The 13,071-nt window shown below is 48.2% G+C and overlaps 1 protein-coding gene across 2 annotated transcripts in view; it reads left to right on the plus strand.

Moving 5' to 3' along the window:
* The window catches only part of DOP1A (DOP1 leucine zipper like protein A), a 1,079,867-nt gene that overhangs the window by 531,769 nt on the left and 535,027 nt on the right, over positions 1-13,071 (plus strand). For both annotated transcript variants that reach the window (XM_086926553.1, XM_086926552.1), the window contains one exon: positions 4,227-4,486. In XM_086926553.1, coding sequence (XP_086782679.1) covers positions 4,227-4,486 — 260 coding nt within the window. The remainder of the gene's footprint in view (positions 1-4,226; positions 4,487-13,071) is intronic.

A 13,071-nucleotide genomic window follows, 5' to 3' on the forward strand; every position in this document is an offset into this window, starting at 1 on the left:
CATGGTCAGGGAAACCTTTTCTCTGTGTTTATCTGAGTACTTTAAGAGAACTTAGTGTATGTTTATTAAGGTTTGCCCTTTAAGCTTCTAAGACGTGCTTCACGTGGAGGCTGTTTAACAGTTAGTGACTCATATTTTGTGGTTCATATTTTGTCAAAAAGTCAATATGCACCAATGTACTCCATGTGATAGTTTGCCATTTGAACCCTACCTGGCCAAGTCTGGTACCTAGTACAATACTGCAGGCCTTATTTACCTATCCTTGGCATATACAAAAAGCAGGTAAGGAATGTTTTTCGATGTGGAACACTTGTGAAACATTGTGTTGAGGGCCTCCTATTTTGCTTCCCTCTGTTGTGAACGCCGCACCCAACCCACTAGAGTCACTTATGATGCCGCAACTCTCCTCGCCCTCAACCCCGGGCGCACACCACAATGCTGCGATGCCACCCCAGGTCGTACCCACGGCCCATTCGCCTGCCTCTCCTGCAAGTTCAACTGCTTCAGGACCCTCACCAAACCCACTTCCTCCTCACACAGCTCCGACTCTAACCGCCTGAAGTGCATCCTGCTTAACACCCGCTCGGTCCACAGACACGCAACGGAACTCTGGGACCTACTCAACACTGCGTCACCGGACATCGCCTTCCTTACAGAAACATGGATGAACGCATCATCAGCACCCGACATCGCCATAGCCATACCGGACGCTTACAAGATTACCCGAAAAGACCGCATCAATCAAACAGGAGGAGGCATCGCCATCATCCATAGGAACACCATCAAAATCACGACCAGCTCCGACGATAATCTTGCAACCGCCGAACATCTCCACTTCCAGATCCACACCGACCCTAGGACCACACTTAGAGGCACCCTCATCTACAGGCCTCCAGGAACCCCTGAAAAAGCACCAGATCAAATCAGCCAGCAAAAAGGCTCCCTGGTTCAATGATGACCTAAAACAATCCAAGAAGCTATGCCGCACCCTGGAGAAATCATGGTGAAAAAACCCAACCACCGACAACATGGCCACCCTCAAGTCAGCTACCCGCAAACACCACCAACTGATTCGATCCACCAAGAAATCAGCATTCAAGGATCGTCTAGACAACAACACTCACAACAGCAAGGAACTCTTCATCGTCAAAGAATTCACCAACCCCACCGCAGCATCTAACGACATCACTCCCTCCCAATACCTCTGCGATGCGTTATCCTCCTCCTCCTTCTTCTACAACAAAATTGCCGACATCCACAACAGCTTCGAGAATACGCCCAGCGATCAACCCTCCCCACCCCCCTCAGATCCTACTCCTCCAACTAACATCCTTAGCGCCTGGAACCCAATCACCACTGAAGACAACATCCGCCTAATGAACTCAATCCACTCTGGCTCGCCAACCGACCCCTTCCCCCCACCACATCTTCAACAAAGCCGACTCCATCATCGCACCCCATCTCCGTGATGTCATCAACTGCTCGTTCAATTCTGCCACCTTCCCAGAAAGCTGGAAACATGCAGAACTCGGCGCCCTCTTGAAGAAACCCACAGCAGACCCCTCTGAACTTAAAAACTACCGACCCATATCCCTCCTCCCATTCCTGGCCAAGGTCATTGAGAAAGCTGTAAACAGCCAGCTCGCCGCCTTCCTTGAATCCAACAACTCCCTCGACCCCTAACAGTCCGGATTTCGAGCCAAACACAGCACCGAAACCGCCCTCATTGCAGCAACAGACGACATCCGAACACTACTGGACAACGGAGAAACAGTGGCCCTCATTCTACTCGACCTCTCCGCCGCTTTCGACACAGTCTGCCACAGCACCCTCATACAACGCCTCAGCAACATCGGCATACAAGGAAATGCCTTGGACTGGATCATCTCGTTCCTAGCTGGGAGAACTCAGAGAGTCCGACTTCCCCCATTCAACTCAGAGGCTACTGAAGTCATCTGTGAAGTTCCACAAGGATCATCACTCAGTCCCACCCTCTTCAACGTTTACATGAGCCCACTCGCATCCATCGCGCGCCAACACAACCTCAACATCATCTCTTACGCCGACGACACCCAATTAATCCTTTCCCTCACCAAAGACCCCAACACCGCCAAAACCAATCTGCACGAAGGCATGAAAGAAGTAGCCGAATGGATGAAACATAGCCGCTTAAAACTCAACTCCGACAAAACGGAGGTGCTCATCCTCGGATCTTCCCCCTCTGCCTGGGACGACTCTTGGTGGCCTTCCGCTCTGGGCACAGCACCCACACCCACAGACCATGCACGGAACCTTGGCTTCATCCTAGACTCCTCTCTCTCGATGGCCAGACAAGTCAACGCAGTCTCATCCTCCTGCTTCAACGTACTTCGCATTCTCAAAAAGATCTTCCACTGGATCCCCCTCGAGAAAAGAAAGACTGTCACCCACGCACTGGTCACAAGTCGACTGGATTATGGTAACACACTATACGCCGGAATCACAGCAAAATTACAGAAAAAACTCCAACGCATCCAAAACGCATCAGCGCGACTCATATTGGACATCCCTCGCCAAGATCACATCACCGGACACCTAAAAGACCTCCACTGGCTTCCCATCAACAAAAGAATTACATTCCGTCTTCTCACCCACGCACACAAGGCCCTCTACAATCTGGGACCCGAATGCCTCAACACTCGACTGTCCTTCTACAAACCCACCCGCCAACTAAGATCATCCAATCAAGCCCTCGCTGCAGTCCAGCGCATCCGAAAATCCACCATGGGAGGAAGATCCTCCTCCTTCCTGGCGGCCAAGACCTGGAACTCACTCCCCACTCGCCTCCGCCTTACTCAAAACCACATCTCCTTCAGAAAAGAACTTAAAACCTGGCTATTCGACAAATAATGAACCCCTTCCCAAGCGCCTTGAGACCCTCTGGGTGAGTAGTGCGCGATATAAATGGCCGAACTTGAACTTGAACTTTCAGACTGATTTGAGTTGAGTTGTTGTTGGCAGTCACTGCAAAAACCGGTATGTATCCAAGACATCTGTACTTGTTGGTTGGTGTCTTGCATCCCAGATTGCTATTTTAAGACACGGATCCATCTTCCAAAGTGAATCCATGCTTGTAAGGCTAAGGGGAATTATTGAGCTTTCAGCACAATTTTGGTGTGGATATCATCTGTAGAGCAGCTACGTGAGCTAATCTTCATGCATTTTGTGACCACTACTTAATGGATGTTAGCTCCTTGCCAGACACTGCATTTTTCAATGCCCTTTTGATGAGTATATTTGGTTAGGATGCTCTATAATATTGTTGCCTTCACCCTTATTTGTTTCTCTTGCCTTCAAATGTTTTCATGGTTCACAAGAAAGGGGAACTGGATAAGACAGACAGTAAAAGCTAGAGTGGTGCCTAAATGTTCAGTGCTTTCAACAAATTTTAACTTTGCCTGCTGGAGCACTCAACTTACATTGATAAAAGACCATTCTGCCCCATTTGTAATAATTTGGTGCTACTACTCGGTAGTGAACTGAAACTGCTGCCTTACCTTCCCGTAATTTGGTGCTACTACTCGGTAGTGTACCGAAACTGCTGCCTTACCTTCTCATAATTAGGTGCTACTACTCTGTAGTGAACCAAAACTGCTGCCATACCTTCTCGTATGCAAGTGTTTTCCATGACTGCAATTAATTACTCAACAAAGTGACTTTTGTACTCTACCTCCTAAACGATCACTACCCCTTGCTCATATTGCTGTGCTCATTGTTTCTCATGTGAGATGGCCTTAATACCTTAAATGGGTTTGTGTGTTTAGTAGGATAGACCAGGCTAAATCCGGTACTTCAAAAAGATGACATGGCAAGATAAAAGATGACTTGGGTTCAGTCAAGTGGTTGGTGCAATTTATTACTGAGACTGTGGCTGTGGGTCCCTTTTTCCTGCAGCCAAGACGTACTTTGAGCCTTGAGGAAGGAGACGTACCATACAGCTGACAGAATAGTCTCTACGGTGGGTAAATTGTTAATGGTTAAAGCATTTTATTTTCATCAGGTATTGCAGATAGGGGCTCGCTGGAGATAATGTAACAAAGTTTACTCTGAAAGTATTTATTCAGCACGTTAATCTGTTGGAATTGAAAGTACTTTGTATTTTGTCATGTAGCTTTAGTTTTTGTTATTGATGGTTGTCACTCACAGTAGCTCTGTTGCTAATTTCAAATGATGCTGTTTTCTTACAGGTCATTGTTTCTCATGTTAGACAGCCTTAATAGCTTAGACGGCTCCATATGTTCAGTGGGACAAGCATGGCTTAACCAGGTACTGCAAAGACATGACATAGCAAGAGTTCTGGAACCTTTACTTCTCCTGCTGCTCCATCCCAAAACTCAGCGCGTCTCTGTACAGCGTGTCCAGGCAGAGCGCTATTGGAATAAGTCCCTGCACCAGCCTGTAGAAGAAAATGCAAAATCTTTTTTACAAAAAACTAATTTTACAGATGGTAAGTGTTTAAAGAAATGGTGGCTTGTGGGATCCAGTAATAATGTTGATTTTTAAATAGCCTAAAGGCTTCAGCATATAGGTGTGTGGCTGAAAAAGTTCAGCGGAAGACTGGGATTTGAATTTTGTTTCGAATAGGCTAATTGTTTTGGAACTTCTGACTGAAAGATTTCTGCATAGCCTGTGAATGTTTAGTTTACTTACTGGTAATCACATTGCCCCAATTCCTTTTCCTTGTCCCAGACCTTACTCTTAAGGAGGCCCTGCCTCCTTGGTAGACACTTATATATATGTATTTTTTTAACTAACCTTTTTCCCCAAAAGGCCCCATGCAGGGTGACTTTATCCACAATTCCTCCTGGTCACAGCTACCCAAGCCTCAATTCTAAGCTGCAGGCTACACACGGGGAGATGGGGAGTATGAAGGGAGCCTGGAATGAGGAAGTAAGGATCAGATAAATGAGATTATCAATAAGTAATCCAGATATTATCTCTTTATCTTACTTCCTCTACCCTGTCAGCTTCTTAATTGTGCTTTGCAAAAAAAACATAAACTGCTTTTTCAAAAAAGCATAAACACAAAAGCAGAATGATCTACCTTTAATAAGAGCAGCTAAATTCCAATACAGACTATGAGACAGCAGGCAAAACACATGCTAAATGAAAGATGTTCCTGAGAACCAACATCTGGTCACAAATGTGGATGTAGCCTTGCAATTGGCTGTCAATGTCACTAAAGAAGATACCCGACTTATGCCCAAGAAGCATTGTGCATCTAGATCGTCCCAGAACTGGCCCAAGCAGATGTTTGCTTGATACTTCTTAGGACAAAGAGATACTGGATTTTACCCATTGACTCAAGGTACCTGAAGAAGTCCATTATCTCAGATATACTTTGCAAAAGGACACATGAAGTGTCACAGACGTAAAAGGAAGCTGTCTGCTGAAGTGAAATAGGCACATCCAGCAAATGCAAGCCTGTTCCTCAGGGAACACAGGGTCAGGGTGAAAACCAGGAACTACCACCTCAGAATCCTTATGAAACTTCAGAGCCACTTTACAGACATATTCAGGACCTGTGCGAAAAATCATGCGATCAGGTAACATATGTAGATACAGAGCCTGGAACTTCTGGGAATCTAGTAAACTAAGCCAAATTTGCACCCATTAAGGCATGCACATAGAGAGTGGCAATTTGGAATAGTGTTTCTTATGTTTATTTGTAACTCAATTTTAAGATTGCAGCTTTGCGTTCATAATCATATACAGTGGCCATTTTTTATTTGTATTTGAAACTTTGTTGCAAGGTGGGAGCCATGCTCGCATGCAATGTGGCTATTTTGTAATAGAAATTCTACGATCATTGGCAGAGCCAAAATAGTAACAAGCTGGCGACAAATAACATGCAGTGACGGAGGGCCGGTAGGGGGCCACATCCTGCACATGACAGATTAAGAGAGGTTGTGGAGGGGAAGGAGAAGTAAAGAGACAGGAAAGAAGACCCCAGCACTGTAGAAAGGCCACCATAGTGGACTATGTAAAGTTGTATGTAACCTTCGCCAAAACGCTTTGGCTAAGGGCAGACCACACAACCAGTGTCAACTTTAAATAAAATGCCAATGGCTGCTTGGAGCTAACCAATAGCCCACTTTTCTGTATGTATGTATATGTATGTATGCGTAATGGTAAAATGAGGTCTGCTCTCTGTAGGCAAAACCTGAAAACTAGTCACTGCCAACTATAATTAATATATATTGCAGTTACAGGGTGATTTAGGTGTTCTGCAAAGTGCACCACCTCCTATGTGTCTCACAGTTAGCATGTGCCACAAGAACCTCATGCCTGAATCTGTAGTACCAGGGCAGGAGTTCGGGCAAGTTCATTTGCATATGGCTATGCCCTCAAGCAAAAGACAAAGCACCAACTTTCTGTTGTGTGATCTGTGACCTTGTCTCTGCGCAGTAGGTATTACCGAAGGGTCTGTACAGACATTTGTGACCCTTTCATAAATGCCACATTACCCCTGGAGACCTAAATTTGGTGCAGATGCCTATGGTGGACCTTGGGCTTTAATCTAAATTCCAAATTCACAAGCACCTATTTAAAAATATCTTGAAGGCAGGTCTGCTTCGACTTCATTTGCTGTCAACAAAATGACAAACTTCAAAGGTTTTTACTCTGCTCATTAAGGTTTCCTTAGCTGGCAAGTTGTCTCTTCCTTTGGCTGTAGTTTTAGCACGTTATAGCTCCCAGTGTTTTCTTAGTTCTACAGATATGTTGACCAATTTTGGAGACTTCAAATTAAAAGATACTTTTTGTAGCTGGGTCTCTATTGGGATGCTGAACAGGTATGTGTATGGTTTCATCCCTAATTTCTTTTTTTTATTTTTATTATTTGATAGTGACCCTATTCACCTACGTGTAGACCGCGCACCAGAAATCCGCAATCTTCGGGCACAGCCAGGCAAGGTGTAAAAAATGTGCAGTTTGCTCTGAGCACCTTTCGCAGTTGGGAGCATCTCGCAGCCCATATCGGAACAGACGCTCGGGTCTATAGTACACCCTATTAAGAAATTTAAAACGCAACAGCCGGTGTCAGCCGTTAAGGGAGACTCTCTTGACGTTAGCGCAGCAATATTTCCATTTGTCCTCTGGAAGACCAGTCCCTATATCTGTCTGCCACGTTAATCTGGGTTTCGCCTAATGCATTGTTTTCTCCTCCAGCGTGACACGATAAAGTCGCGATATTAGATGAGCTGTAGTCCTAGCTGTGGCTACATATTCATATGACAGTATCGTTGGCGGTTCCTCTATATCCTCCCCTAGCAAGGCCCTTAGAGCTAGTCTCACCCGGTGGAATTGGAATCTAGCGAGTGGCGGGGCGCTCGGTCCATCTCCCACAACCACTTCTTCCCACTTACGAGCTGCACCATTAAGAAACAGATCACCCATGGTGGTAATGTTTAACTTCGCAAGTGATGACAGGACACTCTTGTCTTTGCAAGGTCCCAGCCACGAGCACCACTCCAATCTGGCCTCCGGTGCATACAGCAGCGAGCAGGCCTGTGCGTCCTTAAGATAGTGCCGGGCGTGTGTCACAGCATTCAACAAGTCTAATAAACCCGTACGTCGATCACAAGGCTGTGCCATGAGAGCCGACAACGGTGTAGGGTCAGCGACTATTCCCTCAATAAGTATATAAGGGGCTTTGGCAGGACCGTGCATCCATCCATACGCGTGAGCGCCCTGATAATATAATTCCAGATCTGGGGCCTGCAGGCCCCCGTCCTCGATATGGACGTATAAGGTTATTCCACGCCACTCTTGGTTGCTTACCGGCCCAGCATAGTCGCAACACCAATGTGTGTAACTGTCTGAAAAATGCACTAGACAATACCATGGGAATGTTGCTAAATAGAAGCAGAAAACGGGGGAGTACAATCATTTTTAGCAGTGATATGTGACCCATCACTGAGAGAGGAAGGGTAATCCATTTTTCGACGTCGTATTCCAGTTTGGAAATGGCCACGCCATAGTTTTCTCGTAGGACCACCTCCGCGTCCGTGTGGAGTCGTATACCCAGGTATCTGACCGAGTCATTGGTCCATTGTATAGGGTAGTCCGAGTCCACCCTGCTCGTGTCTGGGGTGAGTGGAACATCACAGTTTTGTTCCAGTTCACTCCAATTCCAGAGAGCGAACCAAACAAGACCACTTGTCTCAACACCTGCGAGAGGTTAGTCTCCAGGTCTCTCATGTAGAGTAACGTGTCGTCAGCGTACGCGGACACTATCAGATTGTACCCTGTGGAAGCGAATACCGCGGTGTCCATGATACTCGCGTAGGGCACACACAAGGGGCTCCGCAACCAAGGCGTAAAGTAGAGGAGAAACGGGGCACCCCTTTCTAGTTCCACGTCCGACATTAAAGGGTTCTGTTGTGAATGCACTGATGCGGACTCCTGCCGACGGAGAAGTATAGAGCGTGTTTAGCAATTGTAGAAAAAGTTCTCCAACGCCCATTCGTAGTAACACCGCATGCAGAAAAGGCCATTCGACCGAATCGAACGCCTTTTCCATATCAAGGAAGACCGCTACCGCCAATACTTCCTGTCGTGTGTGCTGGAATGCTGCAAACACTGTTCGTAAATTATAGGTCAAAGTGCGGTTGGGGACGAATCCCGCTTGCTCAGGGGCCACTAGTGTCGGTATCAGAGGGCTGATACGGTTAGCGATGATTTTTGCGAAGATCTTGGCGTCCACATTGATAAGAGATAACGGTCGGTAGGAGTCACAGTCCTCTGGAGGCTTGCCAGGCTTAAGGAGCGCTATGATGATAGCCTCTCGCATTGTTGAAGGCATCTGCCCATCTTCCGCAATCTGCTCTATCAGTTTCAGTAATTTAGGAATAAGCAGGTCGGGAAACATCTTGTAGAAAGAGGCCGGGAATCCATCGCTACCCGGTGCGCTGCCTGCCCTCATAGATGACAACGCCCAGACAATTTCTTCCCGCTCAAACGGACGCACTAAAAACTCACGGTGAGTGTTAGTGAGCCAAGGTAATTGGATATGAGTTAAGTATTCCATGATACGTTCTTCCGATATCGGCCCTCTAGAGGCATATAGGTTAGCATAATACTCCAGAAAACGGGCCGCTATCTGAAATGCGTCCAGTTCGTCCCCCGTGGTTGGAGACCTAAGAGCAGGCAGTATAAACTTTTGCCTACGTCGTTTGGCCATCTTGGCCAGGACCGCACCCGGACGCTCACCCTCTCCGTATGACCTGGCAATGGCATACTTCCCAAGATGTTTCACCTCCGCGTCTGCCTCGTCATGATACTCTCTAATCGTCTGCGCTAGTTCCTGCGTCAGATCTTCGTTTGGAGCACGCAAACGACGCGCCTCAATGTCTTTCAGCCTGTTCTCTAAGAGCGTTAAGCGGCACTGAATGGACTTGAGGACACCAGCGTGCTTGGAGATAATGACTCCACGTATGTACGCTTTAAAGGACTCCCATACTGTAAGGAAGGAGTCTACCGTGCCCTCATTCCTGTCAAAGAATTCTTCAATGGCAATAGCCAGTTCCTCATGGAAAGCATCATCCAACAGCGAGTATGGAGGTAATCGCCATGTAAAGGGAGGAGGCCGGCGCACTGGAGCACAGAGGGTAATCCGTAATGGGGAGTGATCTGAGTAGGTGTGCGGCAACGTCACACACGCCTAAACCCTGGAAAGGAGATGCTCAAAGAGTAGCCAATAATCAATACGAGTGTGGATGTCATATTGTGACGAATAGTGTGTATCCCCCTTGTGATGGGTGTTTAGCCCTCCAGACGTCTTGCAATCCCAGCCGGGTCATTTCTGTGTCTAGGGCGCGGGAGGAGGCAGAAGGTCGCCTACTAGGCCCGTCTGAGCGGTCCAGAGCCGGGTGTCTCGTCAAGTTTAGGTCACCTCCCCAGGTTTAGGTCACCTCCCCACAGGATCTGGCCTTCTCCCAGAGTTCTAATTTTACGTGCACGTGACATATAAAATGAGGGGCAATCAAAGTTGGGGCCATACGTGTTTACAACATGGAATGTCATACCCTTACCAGTGCACTTCGTGATCACATAGCGTCCTTCAGAATCAGTGTCAACAGGTTTAAATGTCAGAGGACCTCGGGTTTATCCAAGTAAGCACTCCCCGCGCACTTGATGTGAATCCAGCGGCGTGGACGTGATTGTGTAGCCCCCTCTAGCGTAGTGTCGGACTGTCGGTGCGTAAATGGGTCTCTTGCAGCAGTGCAATGTCGATTGTGTGTATCGAAAGGTATTGAAGTACCCGCCGAACCTTTCTGTGGTCGTTCAGGCCCCTTACATTCCAGGTCAATAAAGTAATGGAGTCAGTGTCTTGTGGTTGTTGTGTCATGGTAGGGGTCGGGGGGCTTGGAGGGTTGACCTCATCGCTGCTCCTGTGTCGAGCCATCTCTGGGGTAATGTAGTAATATGTAAATAAGCTCCTCGTCCTCTGTAGGAAAACAATGCGCGTACCTGTCAGCGTCCCTGCCAATAGAACTCTCCATCACATCTAACACAAATTTCCAAACAACCATTTGCATAAACAACTGTGAAAATGAACCCTGTTGCTGTGTCCAACCCCCCACCCACGCATGCCTAACCTCAACTTGGCCGTGACCCACATCCCCACCCTTCCTGTCCCTCCCCCATTCCTCCAAGGAACCCTCAACTGTCCCTGTCTGGTCCCCCACCCCTCCTCCCAACCCAACTATCCACTGAATACCCCGCAGACACACCCCCTCCCTCCCCCCCCCAGCACCCCAATCATCCAATACAAAATCATCATCAAATAACATGTCACTTCTATTTAAAGAAATGTGGTACACACACAGGGGCGCAGGTAGCTCGCTCATAGTGAGTCTATAGCAGTGTTAGTCCAATGTATCAGCCACCGAGCCCTGCTCCTCCGCTTCCATATTGGAAAAAATAAGCCCTTGCCAGTGCCCACTGCGATACGTAAGAAAGGATGGGAAAAAAAAATAGTGGTTGCTGGCCATATGCAACATTAACAACTGGCTCTAGGTGGGCTTATCTCTACATCTTCTCTTCCACGTCACACATCAACTCTGGTATGCCTGCTATTGGCCAATACAAATATAATGCAATAATATATACAGTGCCTACGTTATGTATCTATAATATCACTGGAACCAGGGCATCACATGCAATCAGAGTGCAAAAGCAAGTTCAGTGTGAGATGTAGTGCGGGATTGTCACTCTTGAAAGGGCACTGCCCACCTCTTCTCCACTATGTGATCAATGGTTCCCCCTCTTAGCAAGTATTTACAGTGTGACATAATCCCTGTACAATCCTTACTTTTAGCTAAGCTGGCATTGCCAACAGAGTAGTACAGTCTCTTTCACCTGCGCTGATTACAACGTCCAAATACCTTACATTTTCATGTAGTACTGTCTTAGTCCTGTTCTTCCATGGACCCCCCAGCAGCTTCAGTCAGACCTCCTTCGCCGTCTGCTTCACGCGTGTCCATGCGCCTACCTCTCATAGCCTTCTGGAGAGCCTTTGGGTCTGTGAAAATAGTGGACCTACCCTGCCTGTTGACCCGCAGTTTGGCAGGGTACAGCATCGTGTAATCAACCCCAAGATCCCGTAGTTGTCGCTTCATGGGGACGAGCTGGCGTCTCGCTTCCTGTACTTTAGCGGTAAAGTCTGGGAACAGGGATAACGTGCTTCCCTCGTAGGTGAGCGGTTGTTTTTCACGTGCCAATCGCAGTGCTGTGTCACGGTCCCTGTAGTTAAGTAATTTAGCCACTATAGGCCGAGGTGGGGCTCCAGGCTTCGGTCTTGGGCCAAGCGTACGCTGTGCGCGCTCTACGACGAACATACCTGAAAAAACAGTATCACCAAGCAATATTTGGAGCAGCGCCTCTACAAACAGTTCCATGTTTCCCGTTTGGGTGGTCTCCGGTAGTCCCGTGATGCGAATGTTGCATCTGTGTGACTTCGCCTCCAAATCTTCAGCTTTATCATGTAGAAGCTGGATTACCCTTCCTAGTTGCTTGTGGTCCGAGTCTAGTGTCGTCTGCGCCTCCTCTACCTCCCCTATGCGGCGTTCTGACATGTCAAGGCGCTCTGCGTGCTTGTCCAGCCGTTTCCCCATCCGATCCATCCGGTATGTGAGGACGTCCATTTTTGTGCCCAGAGAGGCGATTCCACCCTGCAGGTTCTTTTCCATGGCAATGAGGATACAGCGAAGATCAGGCTCAGTGACATCATCTGCGCCCGGCTTCCCAGTTGCCTCGACCGTGTCGCTGGACGATGGGTCTGGGGTTTGGGATTTTTTGTTGTTGTTGGTATCAAACGACAGCTTAGGTTGCGTGCGATCCAGGCGTCCCATATCGGCTTCCGATGTCCCGGGCGTCGAGCCCCTCAGCGCTCTTGCCGTTCTTACGGTTGCAACAGCCTATTGTAGGTGGTGTACACGTGGTCTATTGTGGTAATAATTCGGGGTTACAGCTGATGTGAGCCTACCCTATGGTGCGTCTGTGCGGTATGACCTCACTTGGGGATATGTTCAAGGGTAAAGTTGTGGCCCGGCATCCAATCCGCCTGTGCTCCCCTCGGTCAGCCGCCACCGCCGTCGTTGCGTCCTGCGGATCCACTTGCTCTTCAGCCACAGCGCCGTCCACCTGCTAGACTCCCAGCATATGAGTAGGTCCGGTCTACAATGATAGTGTGGCCGTTGGGCTAGTACTATGTGCAAGCCCAGGTGTCGTTACGCTTTTGTCGCAGCAGCCACAGTCAGAGCGCACTAAAAGTCTCTAATGCCCGCTCGTTGCAGTGGGCCGTGGTAATGTGTCCACTATTATGCTCAACTCGCAAACCGGCATGTGGGGGGAATGCCAGCCTCTGAACAATTAGGGGCCCACACTCGCATGCCTCCCCGAGGGACCCTGCCAGGCTGCGCCAGCCCACGTGGTGTTGGGCCCCAGGGCAGGACACTAGGCCACAGTGGAGCGTCTTTACTCCAGCAGCACTCTTGTTTGTGGTGTTCTTCCATTGCGAGATCCACG

This window comes from Lissotriton vulgaris, chromosome 6 (assembly GCF_964263255.1).
Source record: "Lissotriton vulgaris chromosome 6, aLisVul1.2, whole genome shotgun sequence".
Classification (NCBI taxonomy): Eukaryota; Metazoa; Chordata; class Amphibia; order Caudata; family Salamandridae; genus Lissotriton; species Lissotriton vulgaris.